Source organism: Hyperolius riggenbachi, chromosome 4 (assembly GCF_040937935.1).
Source record: "Hyperolius riggenbachi isolate aHypRig1 chromosome 4, aHypRig1.pri, whole genome shotgun sequence".
NCBI lineage: Eukaryota > Metazoa > Chordata > Amphibia > Anura > Hyperoliidae > Hyperolius > Hyperolius riggenbachi.
In genome coordinates this window covers 296,537,904-296,556,959 of record NC_090649.1, presented here as the reverse complement: position 1 = coordinate 296,556,959, position 19,056 = coordinate 296,537,904, and the positions used below count along the sequence as shown (strand labels likewise).

The window sequence follows — 19,056 nt, the reverse complement described above, 5'->3', positions numbered from 1 at the left end:
GTGAATGCGTCCAATAATACGCATGGCGGCCGGCGACTGGTGAGTCGTCAAAAACGAAACTAAGTGACAGCGAGGGACCAGAGGATTCCAGAGCGGCGCCGAGGGCACAGGACTGCTGCAGGGGGCTGGTAATAGCCCAAGGTAAGTGAAACTCTTTACCCCCCGTTCAGTTAAGGTTCCCTTTAAGGCCCACCAACAGTGCATGTTTTGCAGGAAAGTACAAGCATTCACAGGTGAGCTGGTGTTTCAGTTGAACTTACCTCTGTGGATTCCACAGAACATGTAATGTTCGTGGACCTCGAGGACAGGGTTGGGGAACATTGTTCTAAGCTACATTTTCATTATAAAGGGATTCCACTGGCATAGAGACATCTCGTATGACTATCTTTGACCTCTTCTGCTAGGATAGCCACTGGTAATGTGAAGATGTTTGAGGCTCCACTTCAGTAAATATAAAGAAGTTCCTTTTGTGATCGTTCTCTGTTTTGTACTCCGTATAATATTCTTAAACTAGGTTAGTTCTCAGATTTTTCTAATGTGATCATGATGGCAGGGAACCCTCCAATCTACATTGCCATTAATCTTTCTGTTGTGGTCTGTTACCAGCGTCGTTCTTACAATAGAAGTGGTGAAAATACAGAGTTAGGCTGAAAATGCATTGAGGACAAGCACTGAAACAGTATAAAGTGATCACTTCGCCCTTGTTTTAATTTTATTTTATATAAAATCACTCCATCATAGTTCCTTCCTAAACCAAGACTGAGGTCATGTTAGATATTACTCCTTTTCCAGTTCCAGTAGATTGACTCCTTTTCCAGTTTATTTCCAACACCCAAACTGGCCTGAAATGCGTTAGGAGTGTGTTTACTTCCTCTCGCAAAGAGTTTACCGAAATTGTGGTCTTTAGATGCTGCTCCTTATATACATATCATTTCTGCCACTGACCAGCGTCGGTGTATTGCAGGCGTCACTGCGCTCAACTTTAGGGACTTATTGTCTGCATCAAAAACATATACCATTTAGTTGTTCCTTATTAGTATTTGTGTTTTTTTTATTATTTTGCACTGTCCGCATGTAATCTTCACAAGTTATCTTTCTTTTTTCTTGTAAATTCATCATATTTATTTAAGTATATACATCATTATGCTAACATGTACTTTGTTTTATTGCATGGCACCATTTAGTGCATGAAGGCATTCCAATGCTAACAAGTGACATTTATATCAAGAAACTACATTATATTTAATGAGCTCATTGTTTTTCTTTAATTTATCTTTTTATTTTTATTGTTCTGCTTTGTTGAATGTGGATGGTTCATGCTTTTCATTCACCATTGCTTCTCTTTCCTCACTGTTTGTGATTTGCCTACCAGGAGGAGCTACTATTCTTACTCCTACTACCTGTAAGTAGAAATTGGCCAGCTGTTTTGTTTTAACTATTAACGCTTAACACAAGACGCAAGATCCCTTTAAAAATAAATACGGCACCCGGATCACAGAGCTGTCCAAATAAAATCAATGGCTAGTGTTAGGTATTGAATCTTTTCTTGTGCTGCTAATAGGTAATGTTTTATGCAGCACCCAAACACAGCACAGCTGCACAAATAAACTGGTAAGTCAAAGCCCAGACAAAACGTCCTAATTTCACCAGAGAGAACCTCTGACAGTTTATGCTCTTTATTGTGGCCCTGTTTGGTAAGTTTTTACCTGTCCCAGAGAGACACTGGGATTCAGATTTAAAGGACCTCTATTCAAAAAAATTGTAATGCTAGGTACACACAATACCATTTTCTGGCACATTTACCTGCCAGATCGATTTTTTCCAACATGTTCGATCTGAATTTAGATCGATTTTCCATTCACTTCTATGGAAATCGATCAGAAAATCGATCGAAATTCAGATTGGACATTTTGGAAAAAATCAATCTGGCAGGTAAGTCTGCCAGAAAATTGTATCGTGTGTACCTAGCATAACATTTTAAATACATGTAAAATGTACACTTCTTTCAGAGTAAAGTGCACAATAAACTATTTTTTTCCTTTGATGCTGTCTCTTGCAGTAGGCTGTATCTGTCAGGTTTTGGACTAGTCCATCTCCTCATTGAGATTTATCTTTTACAAAAGCACTCCCTGGTTTGAGTCTATATAAATACGTCAGCCAGGTTCCCTACTCATTTGCACTCTATTTTGGCAGTTGGACTGAGCAACTGCAGTTCAGTACGTGCTTTTGTAAATAAAAACATAACTGAGAATCCCCGTGAGGAAATGGACCAGTCCAAAACCTGAGCTGTCAGCCAGATTTTCACTACCTACCGTAAGTGACAGCGACATAGGAAAACATAGGAAAAAAGTAATTTATGGCGGACTTTATTCTGGTAGGAATGCACAAGAGGGTTCCACCTCCTCTTCTCTATACAAGTAACATTTGTTCTTCTTTTAGAGATCCCCCCCCCCCCCACAAAAAAAAAGAAAAATATTAATAATAATGCTAATACCCATTTTACTATGTTCAAATGTTAGGATATACCATGCCATTAGCTTTGGCCTTAGTTGAGCTGTAATTTATTTTCCAAAAGTTTTCCGTATTACTTTAATTTACACTTCCAGCACAGACATATTAAATCATGATATTTCAATTCAATGTGGCCACCAGTTAAGGGCCTTCAAATCTGCCTTTGGCCCAGTGCACACCAAAACCGCTAGCAGATCGTCAAAACGCTAGCGGTTTTTGGAGCAGAGAGCAGATATTTGGCCGGGTGCACACCAAGCGGATTTTGTATGCGATCCACCAGCCGCATCAGCCAGTGAAAACGCTTGGCTATTGTATTTCAATGTGTGGTGCACACCGGCGGTTTGAGGTTTTTTAGCAAACCGCAAACGCGCAGCAGGAGGCGCGTTTGCGGCTTGGCAATAACCTCAAACCGCCGGTGTGCACCATCCCATTGCAATACATTAGCCAAGCATTTTTCCAGGCGGATGCGGCCGGCGGATCGCTCCAAAAACCGCTCGGTGTGCACTGGGCCTTTCTCACGGTCATGATTTTTTTTTCTGTGCTTGTAATAATTAAAGGCCTTTGTTACCATTATTGTAACAAAACTGTACTGTGTCCTACCAGGCACAGGCTTTTATTAGTATCAAAAATGAAACAAATTGGAAAGAGTAACTGAAAGTGGCAGCAATAGTCCTTTGCTTTATTTATTTTTAGAGGGATATCATGTAGGATGTGTCATAAGTCACTAACACTTTTTGTTGCACGCTTTGTGATGTTGGTCATAGATCCCCGCTTTTAACAACCTGTTTGTCAGTTCTTGTTTGTGAAACAATTAGATGCTAGTTTTAACTCCCAAGGATGCTGCACGTGGTGGTGTTTAATTTGGGTCAGTAGTATTTGGTGGTGGTAAATTTGTAGAAACGGGACTTGCATAGGGCTGGATTGCAGGTAAGTACTTACAAAAGGACTGGTTCTTTTCTAAAGGAACAACAGCAGTAGATTTTCTTTCACAGATTTCAGCACCATATATTCCTTTCTAATCATTCTACAGAGCCCACAATCCTGAATATGTGGGAAAATGGTACTAACTTGCCTACATCTGCATTCCTCCACCCATAAGAATGTGTTTGCTGACAGAACAGTTTCAGTTTGAGAGACACGATCTGATGTTTTGTTTTATATTCATCCTGTTCTTCCAGAGGTTGCATGGGGGCAGATCGAATGTTTAAACATTCTTATATTCTGTTGCTTTTATTTATTATTATTATTATTATTTTTCTAAATATGGCCAATCCAATTACCTGTATCCAGATATAACATTATTTTTGATGTGTATTTAGAGGTCATCCACCTAACAAATTGCTCAGTTTTCAGGTCTGTGGTGTTGTTCAGTCATGTTCGACTCTTTGCGACCCCATGGACCACAGCAAGCCAGGCCCACTCTATGTTCTACCACCTGCTGAAGCTCGTGTTTGTTGCTTCCATGCTACAATATAGCTTTCTCATTTTCTGATGCCCCCCCTCCTTTTGTCCTTGATCTTTACACATATGTAATAAAGGTTTCTGAAATTATAAATTTTGAGGTTTCGGGAGGCCTTTTGTTGTACTGACACACAGTTTGGCCTTGTGATGATCTGTGTGTAGGAGAGGGGGTGGAAGAGCAGGAATGAGCTGCCGGTGTTTGTGATGGTAAATATCAGTAACAATTGGTCATAGTTTCCACCCACAGTTTGTGGGCATCATATGATGTGCGGCAGAGGAGAGGGGAACAGACAAGGAAGAAGCCAGGAAGCCTGCGCATGTGCAGAGAGAACCCGCAGGCTTCCTGTTCCAGGGGTTACAGTCAGGGGCGTAACAATAGACCCTGCAAAGGATGCCGCCACAGGGGGCCCATGGAAGGAAAAGTTTGAGAGACTGACAGCTAAGGGCATGGAACGAAAAACCCATTCTGCTCTCGCACCATTGTTATATTGACTGCATATGTCCACAACACAGATAAGGACTCACTTTGGAATTTGTACACTGTCCCTGCTCCCTAGGAATCGTAAAAAAACATCTGTCTCTCACTGCTGCAAAGGTCTGATGACTTCATGTACAACTTTACAAACAAAGGAGTCACATTTTGAAAAAAGTTGTAGACTTTTCCTTTTCAGCAAAGGATTCCTAGATTTTTATCACACACAGGGTAATGACCTTATGGCTCTGATTACTTTTACAACACAGTGGAGTGGAGATTGATGTCTGACTGACCTCATTAAGAGCTTGTGTCTCACATGGAATAACAGTATCAATAAGTGACATTCTGAATGTTTTGCCAAAGTCACAGTGAATACTATATCTTATGTTCAGCATGTCATTGTTGTTCCTCCATATAGCATGTGCTCTCATGTAGTAAAATAATACTGCTGTGTGTGTATGTATGTACTGGGAGCAGAGCTGCAACGAAGTACTTGTTGGCTACAAGGGGCTGGAGGAAGCCTCGGGTAAGTAGATCTAGGGGTAGCATAGATTGCCTGACGTTTCCTTTAAGTCTAAGGGCTCGTTTCCACTTGTGCAAATCTGCATGCGTTTTCTGCATGCAGATTCGCATAACCAATACAAGTGAATGGGCCTGTTTCCACTTGTCAGAAATCCTGTGCGGTTTTGTGTGCAGGAAAAATCTGCACTGCAGAGCCATCAGAATTCGCACACCGCCCTGCGGTGTGCGATTCGCATACAATGTATTTAATAGTAAATTTGCGTGCGCTTTCGTATGCAAATTTTACTGTGAATTTTGCCACAAATTTGCGTGCGTTTTCGCATAAAATCAATGTAAAAGCACACAGGCACTGACATGGTTAAATTCGCATACTTACTAACATATGCGAAAACACCCGTGAATTTGCGGTAAAATTCGTATCCGCGTACAAATTCGTTTTGTGTTTTCAGCGACTAATTCGGTACGCACAAGTGGAAATGAGCCCTAAGTGTTTTTATCTGCATGGGGAAAACACATTGGTCCTCAGTTTTCCTGTGCAGAAAGCGAGGGGGGTGGGGTGCCCATCCAAAGTTTCGCAGGGGAGCCCGGTGATGTCTAGTTACGCCCCTGGTTACAGTGCGACTTTTGGCAGAGTTGCCACTGTAATGTATTTTGGAATGGAAAAACGGGGAGGCAGAGAGCTTAACACAGGGCAGGGTAAGTGTATGGGCATAACCATTTATATGTGGGTATGCTTAAATACATACCCAGTGCTACTGCTCAGGGTCCCTTTAATTCAAAGCATGCATGCAGCGAGTTACAATAATTGATCCATTATGACACAGTGACATAGAATTTTATGGGCAGTGAGTTGACCTGCAGAATTATTCTGCAACGCAATGGACGTAGCGGGAAAGGACCCTGAAGGTTCGCATAACAGGAAGGCTATGTAGTGCCACTGCCTGCACGTTTTATAAATTGCCTTTTCACATTAAACCACTCTACCTTTTACTAGATACAGAAACTTGCTGAGCAGTGCTACTGGTGCACACCACTCTTCACACTTGCTCTTTAGGAGATCACTCTTTTGCCATTTCTTATATGGTCCGATTGGGTAAGGAGTAAAGAAATGTTTTCAATATTTCCAGAAGAAATGCTTGTGGCGAGTGCACACCTTTCATTAATTGCATCAATAGTGGTCATACATGGTGGTGGTGCAACATCCCGAGAATCAGCACAATCAATAGGTTTAAAGAGAAGAAAAAGGCTCCAGGAGCAACTCACCATAGCCTTAAAACGTTCAACTTTTAACGATTTCCATTTAAAAATACTTGCATGCAATTGAAAACAATAACCATTTGTAATACTTATCAGGCACATGAGATGTTGGAGGTGTGGAGGTAAGTTGACGGCCGTTTCGCCCCTCAATTAGGGCTTTCTCGAGACCGAATACCCCCTCCTTACCTGGCGTTTGGCTATATACAGGTAGTCCAACCCCTCTACATCACCCACACCTGGGCTGCCTACCTACCACTTTACTGGGAACCAATCGGCGCCTTCGGCTACCTGTATATAGCCAAACGCCAGGTAAGGAGGGAGTATTCGGTCTCGAGAAAGCCCTAATTGAGTGGCGAAACTGCCGTCGACTTACCTCTGCACCTCCAACATCTCATGTGCCTGATAAGTATTACAAATGGTTGTTTTCAATTGCATGTAAGTATTTTTAAATGGAAATCATTAAAAGTTGAACGTTTTAAAGGAATACTGTAGGGGGGTCGGGGGGAAATGAGTTGAACTTACCCGTGGCTTGTAATGGCCCCCCGCAGACATCCCGTGCCCACACAGCCACTCACCGATGCTCCGGCCCCGCCTCTGGCTCACTTCTGGAATTTCCGACTTTAAAGTCAGAAAACCCCTGCGCCTGCGTTGCCGTGTCCTCGTTCCCGCTGATGTCACCAGGAGTGTATAGCACAAGCCCAGTATGGTCTGTGCCTGCGCAGTACGCTCCTGGTGACATCAGGGGAAGCGAGGACACGGCAACGCAGGCGCAGGGATTTTCTGACTTTAAAGTCAGAAATTACAGAAGTGAACCGGAGACGGGGCCGGAGCATCAGTGAGCGGCTGCGCGGGCACAAGATGCCTGCGGGGGACCATTAGAAGACCCGGGAAAGGTCAACTCATTTTCCCCCGACCCCCCCCCCTACAGTATCCCTTTAAGGCTATGGTGAGTTGCTCCTGGAGCCTTTTTCTTCTCTTTAAACCTAAAGAAATGTTTTCAGCTGGACATAATTGTCTCATGCTGCACCCTTCATCATTCCAGTATTGGCATATACCATATATCAGCCCAGTGAAGCTGAGGTGGTTTTAGATTCCATTTTCAAGCCAAATACATTTGCATTCAAATGTTATATTTATATTTCTGCTTGAGCTCAGAATTATTTGAATTTCATTGGCCATCCTTGCTCAACATTATCCCAAAGCTTTTACATGTGGAGTGCAGTAAAGGTGAGCAAAAATCTTTTGTTTCACAAATCTGACTTGAGCTGACCATACACTGGCCCGATTTGCCACGGTTTCGACAGCAGATTCGATCACTGGGATCGAATCTGCTGCCAATCGTTCGCGCTACACGCCGAATTTCGATCCATTTCGTCCGATCCCGTCGATCGCTCCGTGCGGAAAATTACCGTCGATCGCCCGCGGGTAGGGAGCGCGTCGCTAGCGGCTTTCGAGTGCCCGACGACCGACGCAATAGAGCGGCAATACATTACCTGCTCCGCCGGCGCAACTACCCCCGGTCACCGCTGCTCCGTGTCCGCGCTGGTCTCCGGCAGGCTTCAGTTCCTCCTGCCCGGCAGGAAGTTTAAACAGTAGAGGGCGCTCTACTGTTTAAACTTCCTGCCGGGCAGGAAGAAGTAAAGCATGCCGGGGCCGGAGACCAGAGCGGAGACGGAGCAGCGGTGACCGGGGGACTGGAGTCGCACCGGTGGAGCAGGTAATGTATGCGGCCATGCGGGCGGGGGGAGCAGCAGCACCACCACCACCACAACAGATTGTGAACGGTTTCAGGCTGAAATCGGTTCACAATCTGTTTGCAGTAAAGGTAGCCATACGATCCCTCTCTGATCAGATTCGATCAGAGAGGGATCTATCTGTTGGTCGAATCTGATGGCAAATCGACCAGTGTATGGCTACCTTTAGTGTCAAAACTGCTAGGGACTGTTCATTTAGTGGCCTATCATGTCATTTACAAAAAGTGCATGGCAATGTGTGTGTTAAGCACATGTTTTCAGTGTAAACAAAGTCTAAGGCCCCATACACACATCAGACTATAGTCTTTGGAAAATGAAAGATCACAGACCAATCTTACCACCCTTCATGTAGTATGAGAGCCACACTCTACACAGTCTTTTCTATGGAGCTGAACTCCATATCAGAAAAAAATCTTTGCAAGATGCTGCACACACAGATGCTGTACAGACACAAAAGATCAGTATCTGCAAAAGCTCTGTTCCTGCCAAAAAATCCATTCCTGCAAATTGCAATGATAGTCTATGAGATCTGCAGATCATCATACACACATGATTTAACTGACATTCATCTGCAGATCAGATCCACCAGGATGGATTTTCAGATCTGCAGATGATTGCTTGATCTGCAGATGAATGTCAGTTAAATCATGTGTGTATGATGATCTGCAGATCTCATAGACTATCATTGCAATTTGCAGGAATGGATTTTTGGCAGGAACAGATCTTTTGCAGATACTTATCTTTTGTGTCTGTACAGCATCTGTGTGTGCAGCATCTTGCAAAGATTTTTTTCTGATGTGGAGTTCAGCTCCATAGAAAAGACTGTGTAGAGTATGGCTCTCATACTACATGAAGGGTGGTAAGATTGGTCTGTGATCTTTCATTTTCCAAAGACTATAGTCTGATGTGTGTATGTGCCTTAAGGCTGCATCTGTGTAGCTTGTTCTACATCACGGCTAGCCATTGCTTTCCAGCCTTTGGGTCCCATTTGTTACCACTATGCACATTATGAGAGACCAGGACTGCCAGCCTGTCATACACTTCTGCCCCTCCATTGCATGGATACAGGGGTTTGGTGCTCAGTCACAGGCAGGCTGTATAATCATGTGAAGGGGAGAAATCTCTGAATGAGCAGCACTCCAGGATCAACCACTGTGGCAGAGGCTTTGCAGGACAAGGGGTAGATCCTAGAAGAAAGGATTATTTTTTGCAGATAAGTATGCATTTTCTTATTCAAGCATGCACCCCTTCAGTATCCATGCTAGAGTCATAGATGTGCACATATATTGCAAACCATGCACATATAGCCCCACTGCAACTGTGAAGGATGACTGGAGGAATTGGCATACAGAGATCTGGAGTTTCCCACAAGTATGAAAGCCACTATTTTTCTGCAAGTGACCCCTTCTGACATTTGAAACTTACTATGGTTTCCTTATGGTGCCCATACACTGTACAATAAAAAATGTTAGATTTTCCCATTTATTCAACCAAAATGATCGAATCAAATAAAAGTTGAAAAGAATATTTTTTTTCAAGAAAGGAAAAAAATTAACGATTATCCTGTTTTTTTTTTTTTTAAAAATCCGATCGGATATGTTGGAAAAGACTTTATATCCGATCTAACAGAATAATCAAATTAAATTATCTAATCGAAGAGAAAAATTGCACCATAAGGAAGATGTCCACTACTTTATTTTCATTCTTGCGCTGATAATTTTAAAGGGAACCCGAGGTGAGAGGCATATGGAGGCTGACATATTTATTTCCTTTAAATTATTGCACATTGCCTGGCAGTCCTCCTGATACTGTGCCTCTAATACTTTTAGCTATAGGCCCTGAACAAGCATGCAGCAGATCAGGTACTTGGACTCAGCTTACTCAGGTTTTACTGGATTATCCATATCCTGGGTTCCAGGGTTTTGACTCAGACACTACTTATTCCAAAAGATCAACAGGGCTGCTAGGCAACTGGCATTGTTTACAAGGAAATAAATATGGCAGCCTCCATATACCTCTAACCTCGGGTTCCCTTTAAGGCTGAAAGCCTCTTCTTGGCTCGATAATTTAAGTGTTAGGTGTAAGGAAGGGGTAAGGGTTAATACTAGTTTAAATATTAGAGGCTAGTATTAGGCGTTCTGCCAAAAACGCTGTCTTTAACAAAAAGGTGGTATCCAGGAGCAGTACACTGAAATAAGAGTGCTATAAAAAGCTTACTTGACCATTGCATCAGGCGCACAACCAAAGCATCTGAGACTTGTATACATGGTTAAGATCGTGCCACCGAGCGATTTTATGGTTTGCTTTTCCAAATTTGCAGCACGCTGATTATTTGCAAAAGTGATTATTGTGAATAGAAGGTAACAGTGATTGGTTTCATGTAGGCTTTGTGGATCCTCATCAGCCATCAAACCGATTTTTGAGGTCTCCAGCTGTAGGAGAAACACTTGCACAACATGGTAGCTTCATAATTGGTTGTAAAATCCTGATGATTTGAAAACATGACCTTTACAAGGCTTCAGCAGGACAAACTCATAAAAACTGCAGCCCAGTTGGGAATGAAAGCATAACAAAAATGCACAGATAAAAGATAAGGGGAAAATGAACACATACAAGACCCCCCTGTTGAATCCCTAATGTATATGACACATGGCACAGCTGGCTATTTCTTTTCCGTGGCCTTTTGTTGAAATTATTAACACACACTAGAGGAATGTACGTATGTAGTTCTGTTTGTACTTGCAATGTACTGTACAGTATTGCCGACCTATAACTATGTATAAGTAGCTGTTGGTATTGAGCTTTTTTTGTAATGTCCACTGACTGCCTGTATAAGGTGCTATATACATCATACTACTTCAGATGAGGCTTGAGATTCATGGAGGTATAGAGGCTCTGGAATTAAGAACAGTTTGTGTGTATCTGATGTGCACTCATAAAAACTGTCCCAGCAAGCATTGTGTTACCTTGCAAACCATCAGTGTGGGGGGAACAAACTCTAAGCAGAGCCTGAAGGTAGTGACATATATCAATATTTAAAGCAGTCTTTGTGTGCGATAGAGGTACTGATGTCATGCCACTTTCATTTAATCCTTTTTCTTTATATACCACAGTTTAAGCAAAATTCCATAGCCGAAGCAATGTGAAAGGATAAAAAAATGAAATCCTTAACTCAATAGTCATTTGTATTCATTAAAAATATAGCTTCATAACATTTACAGCACATGCTATTTGCAGCAGTTGACCTTCTCCCCCTCCATTTCTATTTCAACTACTCAGAAGTGCTTCTGATTACCTGATATAAAAGCAATTTTTCCTGCATAGTGGAGTTGACAGTAGGTCAGACTTTAAATAGTCTATAACATATTGCAGTAATCAATAGGCAAGTCGATTTATAGATGGGTTTTTATTTCTCTTCAAAAGTTCACACTGAAAAGTGTTTCATAATGACTTGTTTTTTTTTTTACCCACAAACTTCACCTGGAAAAGCAAAATTATATTTTTTTCAGTATTTCTCCACAAAAGAGACCTACACTGTGGTCTGGTTTTTTTTATTCTTGTCCTAAAACTAAATAAGAATTACATTTGAACAAACGATTTGAAAAACCTAATGCTTGATATTTTCATATTTGTGTGCAGCAAAAGAATGTGACCATTTGCTTTCGATAATTGGTGAGCCCTCTTTTGGCAGCAATAAGGGTCAGTAAATATTGCTGACTTGGTTAGTCACCTTGGTTTTAGGATTTGTATGGAAGGAATTCCTCCTGACAGAATGACAACTCAGGGACTTTGGGCTTCCTGTCATAAGCTGTCCACTTCAAGTACTTTAGCTCTGTAGTTTTGAAGTTCGGACTCTATTTTATTTTAACTGTCATTGAGTAGATTGCATTGTTTGTTTAAGATCATGCTGTCTTGAACGTTGACCTAGTTATGGTTGATTATCCCATCCCTTTTCTGCAGGATTTCCTGTTGCATATCAAAATTCTTACTCCCACCAATGATGGCAAGCTATCTTGATCTACCGAAAGCAAGGCAGCCCCCATCCATGATACCATGGCCGTGTTTATAAAAGAGATATGGTTCTTATTCTGGAATGTACAGCTTCCCTATTGCCGAACATACAGTACCTCTCAATTGTCATTGACCTCTTGTTGGGAGTATAGCAATGTTAATGAATTGCCCTATTCGACCGCAGTCTACCTGACATTTTAGATGTATTTTTTGTAATCTTTCCAAGCTTGACATGTTTTTCAAAGACTGTAAGAAATCTCCTATTTGCAGGCCAAGGCACAATTCCACAGACATGTTTTGAAGACCTGCCTTGGACAGTGAAGACTAGATTGGATAGTGAAGACTGGAGTTGAGCTTTTAATTTGATGAAATGCTATATTTTATCATATTGGAAAGTGAATGAGCTGGACTAAACTGGAACTTTGCATGTGGCTGAGCTGATTTAAGAAATGCTGATTAATTGACCTGCAACTTGGTTAATTAAGCTTCTGATTGATTAGTAGCTCTCCAATCCAATTAACTTTTTGCAAAGTTGTGGGTCAGCTCTGTTATTTCTGTATCTGATAAGTGTATAGCATTTGATTGAATCCAAAACTTAACAAGGCAGATTCTTATAGCAATAGGGCAGATAAGGGAATTGTAGGCAGAAAAACTTTTACATGGTGTAGACCAGGGGTAGGGAACCTTGGCTCTCCAGCTGTGGGAAAACTACAAATCCCAGCATGCATTTGCCTTAATTAATCGACTGTGGCTGTCAGACTCCTGCAATGTATTGTGGGACTTGTAGTTCCTTAACAGCTGGAGAGCCAAGGTTCCCTACCCCTGGTGTAGACAAATGTATCAGCACACAGATGTAGCAATAATTCACGCTCTTTTATTGAGCCATGCCTTCCCACAAAGGTAAATCCGACAATTGTTTTGGGGGCCACACAGGGTCCCCCTTCTTCAAGGCGTGTGGTTACAGACACACAAAAAGATTCAACAGACATCACATACTAAGATAATCCCCAATAACCCCACCCACAATGAGACCAAACAGTGATGTCATCTCTATTGTTTACATATCAAATATGCCTTATTATTAATCATATCTTGCAATCAAAATGCTTATCAAGATAATAGTACTGCTCAGTGCACACAGCGCTACTGTACCTATAGTTTCATACCTGTCAGAAGATTCACAGCTCGCATCCTGTAATCCAAATGTGGATCATTGCCCCAGCAATTTGAATGCTCGCGGCGACAGGCAGCCGTTGTCTCCAGCCCTGGTTGGCCGTCCCTCCGCTCCCTGCGGCATTCAGTCCCACCCCTCGCTTCCTATTGGCAGATGAGTGAAGACCTATCGGGACGACGCTTCACATAGTCAACTTGCTTCCGCTCAGGCACGCCATTAGGCCCCGCCCATTGCATGTAACGTTTACATGGGAGAAATGTGCTTGGAACTGCATTACTGCTTGCTTTCTGACAACTGTAGATTCAGCCAATCAGTATTAACTATGTGATTCCTAAATTAGAAATAATAGTGGCTACACTACATTTTCCATAATTTCAGTAGAAAACATGGCTGAAGGAAACTGCAAAGGGCAGTGACAAAGGCAGCATAAGTATGCTAATACCTTGCAAATTTGATTCTTTAGATGCAATGTGTACAGCGTAAGAAAGACCCTGGATTTGTCAAATGAAACCCCTAACCACATCCTGAAAAACATCTGGCTATGGTAGCATTTGTTGCTTATTGGTTCCCAGACAGAGCTCCTGGTACCTGAGCAGAAGCAGATAAGATGGAAAATCTTCCACAGGTTGAAGCCAATTCATAAACGTCTGCAATGACTTTCTACATATCGAGAAACATGTGCTCCCCCCAGTTAAAAATGGGATTCATTCTGGCTCATCCAGTTTAAGAAGGTGAAATATTTTGCCGCTTTTGTGATGGAGGTGATTTTTTGAGGAGATGTAGACCATGTCAAGTCAAATCATCACTGAAAGAAAAAACGAAAAGCGCTCCTATAGTGCATTAAACTTTTAATGTATAAAAACGCAATATACAAATTGCACTTACAAGATGGATGTCTTTAGATCAGCGTGTTTCTAGGCCACCCAACGATCAACTCCTCTACCGCTGTCTGGCCAGGATCAGGTCTACCTGACCTGAAGAAGGAGTGGAACGCCGAAACCGGTAGTGACGTAGAGGCACACTCGTGTGACGGGCACGCCCCCTCATCCCCTCCACGCTACAGCGCGTTACAGCGCAGATCCATCGCAGCAGCCGCTGATCCTGGCCAGACAGCGGTAGAGGAGTTGATCGTTGGGTGGCCTAGAAACACGCTGATCTAAAGACATCCATCTTGTAAGTGCAATTTGTATATTGCGTTTTTATCCATTAAAAGTTTAATGCACTATAGGAGCGCTTTTCGTTTTTTCTCTCTTTGCATGCTACCCACTGGTTCCACCCAGAAGAGAAGCTGCTCCATAGTGCACCAACGAAAGATTATCTGAAAATTCAGTCTTGCAGTTAGACAGCGCTAGACAAAATTGTTTTTCTTTTGACAAATCATCACTGAAGCATTCTATTTTTGACCTCTGAGAATGCTGCTGGAGAATTTTAAGTATGAATACTGAGAAAGTGATCCAGTCATTTATTTATTTGTTGTATTTATAAAGCGCCAACATATTACGCAGCGCTGGACATTAATTTAGGTTACAGACAATATTTAGGGGTGACATACAGCAATATGACAATACAGGAATACAAGAAAACCAGATCACACAGCACAGTATGAGTACAAGGTAATGCTTAGTCACTGGATGGAGCATGGAGATCACACAGCGCAGTATGAGTACCAGGTAATGCTTAGTCAGTCACTGGATGGGAGCATGGAGATCACACAGCACAGTATGAGTACAAGGTAATGCTTAGTCATTGGAGGGGAGCATGGAGTTAGGCAAGTTAGGTTCACTCAAATGCATAGCATGGGTGCACAGTAATAGAGGTGCATGATCAGGTAGGACACAAAAGGAGTGAGGACCCTGCCCAAAGGCTTACAATCTAGAGGGAGAGGTAGGGACACGAGAGGTAGGGGACCAGAGTTCGGCTGTGGGTTTAGAGCAATTGTGAGGGGTGGTAGGCAAGAGTGAAAAGGTGAGTTTTGAGGGCCTTCTTGAAGGTGTTGAAGGAGGGGGCTGCCCTAATGGGTGGAGGTAGGGAGTTCCATAGTGTCGGAGCGGCTCTTGAGAAGTCTTGGAGGCGTGCATGGGACTGGGTGATGCGGGGGACGGTCAGGCGAAGTTCATTGGAGGAGCGGAGTGAGCGGCTTGGTGTGTATCTCTGAGTAAGATCAGAAATGTAGGTTGGACAGGTTTTGTGGATGGATTTGTAGGTCAGACACAATATCTTGAATCTGATTCTGGACTGGATAGGAAGCCAGTGGAGGGATTCACGGAGGGGAGCCGCCCTGGTGGAGCGATGGGAGGAGTGGATAATTCTGGCAGCCGCATTCATGATGGACTGCAGTGGGGCTATTCGGGTCTTAGGGAGTCCAGACAGAAGGGCATTGCAGTAGTCGAGGCGGGAAATTATGAGGGAATGGAGGAGGAGTTTGGTGGTGGCAGGGGTCAGGAAAGGGCGAATCTTACAGATGTTACGAAGGTGGAAGTTGCAGGACTTTGTGAGGTTTTGGATGTGGGGAGTGAAGGATAGTGCGGAGTCCAGGGTGACACCCAGACAGCGGGCTTGAGAGGTAGGGTGAATAGTAGTGTGGTTAACAGTGACCTGCACATCTGGGAGGTCCAGGGATGACCGGGGTGGGAAGATCATAAATTCCGTTTTGTCTAGATTTAGTTTTAGGAACCTAGCGGACATCCAGGAGGAGATGGCAGATAGGCAGGAGGAGACCTTGTCCATGGTAGTGGTGGATATGTCAGGGGTGTGGACCTGTCATGACCTGTAACAATGGATAAAGAGATGATACTCCACTGTCAGTCAGTGTGAAAACGAAAAAACGATTGCTGGCTTAGCCAATCCAAGCAGAATAAATCATCATTCATTTTAAATGATGGTAAAACTTTTCTAGGATGCAGAGGGTTATTTTTGGTAGATTACGTTACAAGAAACCAAGTTAATCACAGTGACAGCCTGCTAAAGAAACCATCAGAATTTAAAGGATGAAAAGAGTTCACTAAACTGTGTGTTCCCACCAAAATAAACTATGAAGCTACATTGTTTGGCTATCTTTGCTGCCTCGGAATGTTTTGTACATGTTTCTATGATATACTGAAGGAAAATTATAAACCTTTCATGAAGGCTGTCATTGGCAAATGCATCACAAAGAGTCATATTTACAGTGTTGACTGTACTTATTCATACCCTCTGCAATTGGTTTTTGCATGGTGTATATCAGCTTCTGTGCCAAATCCTGACTGATAGTGATCCATTCTTGCCTTTTTTGTGCTTTCAGTTGATCACAATTGATAGGTTTCTGCTTGCCCATCCACTTTTTGAGAACTGACCACAGGTTGTTGATTGGTTTGGGACATGAGGAGTTTCCTGACCATTGCTCCAAAATTCTTTGGGCCACTTCAGTTTGCTAACAATTTTCACGTGGACTGTTGGCAGAATTTAACCTTGGAGAACATTTTTTTATACTATTCTTCATTCATGACCGTTTTCAGGAGTGAGTTTCCTCCCTTAGATGAGAAGCAACCCCACACATGGCTTGTCTCAAGATACTTCACTATTGGCAGGGACTCAGGACTCATTATGGCTCTCTGCTTTTCTTCTCCGGACAAAAGATTTAAAATATGTCACAAAGTGGATTCTTAAATTATCTTTGCAACAATCTCTTGCTGTTCAATCTTTGTTCTTCCTGTAGAATTTCAGTCTGTCCTTTTTTTTTTTTTTTATTTCTTTTTTCTAAGGAAGTAGTTTCTTTGCTGCCCTTCTGACCGTTGTCCAGAAGTGTTCACCTCAGTCTGCATGCAGACGCATTCACACCCACCTGCTGCCAATATTGAGCAAGCTCTGCATTGGTGGCAACACAGTCCTTTGCTGGCTCCCCAAGAGGAGACACTCCTAGTGCTAGCTGGACAATCTCGGACATACTGAAGTCTTCTTCACCACAACTGAACCCCTCAAATGGAAGTATTTGATAATCTAGTAAATGATTCTTTCCATTGCAATATTCTTAGCAGCCATTTCCCTGCATGTGAAGCCGTTCTGATGCAGTGATGATGGCTACACATGATTCTTTGAAGTTCAACATTGCTAGTACAAGAGGACAGTGATTTCAAGCACATCTGTCCTATTTATAGCAGTCACTCTGCACTTATAATCCAAACAAAATGGTAGAGCGATTTTAGCAGTGCTTGTTTGTACCTCCATCTATGCTTTATGAGGTGACTTTTCCAAAGTGAGTTTAGCTGTTTGTGCTATGGCCAAAATGCAGTGAATATGGGTTTTGGCTTTTGCCATAGTCACCTTTTCACCTTATACCTGTCCATTCTTTTTCTGCTTCCAACACAGTGCCCTAAAAAACCGACTGCTCACTTGCTTCCTAATATATGTCACCTCTTTAGGTTTTATGTGTATGTGTGTGTGTTTTCAATATTTTTTTAATCACATAGCTTTTATGTGTGTTATTTCCACCAAAATGTGTCCCACTTCATGTTCAATATGTATATATTGTAGCATTTTACTTTATAAATGCTGAATACCAATCTATTTTTTTTTTTTTGGTGCCATTATCCTATAGTTGATTTGGCCAGTGTTTTGTATCCCTGAATGCAGTTACTGTTGTACCTAAGTTCTAAAATACTGCTGTGCTTTTGCATTACTCAGCAGACATGCTTTACAAGTTGTCACTTCATGAAAATGTATTGTTGTTTTCATGCATTTTTCATCAATAAACTAAAACTTGCTTTGATGAATTTTTCTTTAAATATATACATATTATGTATTCTTCCAGTACTTCACAAGACTGATCTTTTTCTGCTCTGATATTCAGTGTATGTTGCTTTTCTTCTGTCTCAATCATCAAGCCTTCTTAGTGAAATATTTATAGTGTGGTGTCTTATGGATTTTTGAGGTATATGAAGGAATTTGAAGTCTGTCGCTTTGACTTTTACAGCACCTTCAGTTCTGCCAGATATTGAGCATTGCCAGCATATGGCCAGATGTTTGACAGTTTGTTGTTTGCACTGTGCAGCACTACCAAGTGACACATTTAAATTTCCATCACAAATGTGATAAATAACCTGATCAAAATTGAGACCTAGATGGTAGCTTTTAAACTTCAGTCATTGGATTAAATAGCGAAGGCATAAAATGATGCATGATTTACAAAAAAGGTCTGCACACCCTTTTAATCATAGAAACTCAAGTAGGATGCTATGGGTGCTGAGTCTGTAAAACGGGCACGAAATGGCCCTAAATGCCAAAGTATATACAAAGATAACTCGCACACCAGGCAAAAAGTAAATGCAAAAAGTCTGTATTTCAAAATGTCAATAAATAGAAATAGCGACAATATAAATGGCAAACAATGGCCTGCTTAGCAGACATCACAGTGTGGTGAACATAATACAGATCACACCAGTGGAGTCAAGTTAGAATACATACAGGAGCATACAGAAGCATAAACCTAAACATCAATCATAGTAATGAGCTGTACAGATTATATCAAGCAAAATGCACAAAGTCATGACCCCATGGTGAAAAAAGTATACCCTGACAGCGCGCTGTTTCGTAACCTTCGTCAGAGAGTATACACAATAGGCTGCTGCTGGCTGCTGTATCAGAACAGTATAACACACAAGTTTAAATACCTGTATAGACGCCGAGCTCCCGCCCTGGACACCTGGGGTAGCCCATCTGACGCATGAGAAACTACGCGGCGGCCGGCGCGAGTCCCTCCGCGTCACTTCCGGAAATGTCAATCTCCGCCTCCCGTGCCACCAACCATACGGGGATAGACATCCCCAATATGGCCGCCGCACGTGCGCAGTGCGGAGAAAGCCACCCAGGCCACACACGCTACATGCAATGTAAAAAATGAGCAACAAAAACAGTAA

The 19,056-nt window shown here is 42.3% G+C and overlaps 1 protein-coding gene across 11 annotated transcripts in view; it reads left to right on the top strand.

Moving 5' to 3' along the window:
• Nucleotides 1-19,056, top strand: part of PTPRK (protein tyrosine phosphatase receptor type K) — a 571,635-nt gene that overhangs the window by 463,355 nt on the left and 89,224 nt on the right. For 8 of the 11 annotated variants that reach the window (XM_068231517.1, XM_068231508.1, XM_068231513.1 and 5 more), the window contains one exon: nt 1,373-1,402. The exons of the other annotated variants lie outside the window; for them this stretch is intronic. In XM_068231517.1, the coding sequence (XP_068087618.1) occupies nt 1,373-1,402 (30 nt within the window). The remainder of the gene's footprint in view (nt 1-1,372; nt 1,403-19,056) is intronic. 11 annotated transcript variants of the gene reach the window in all.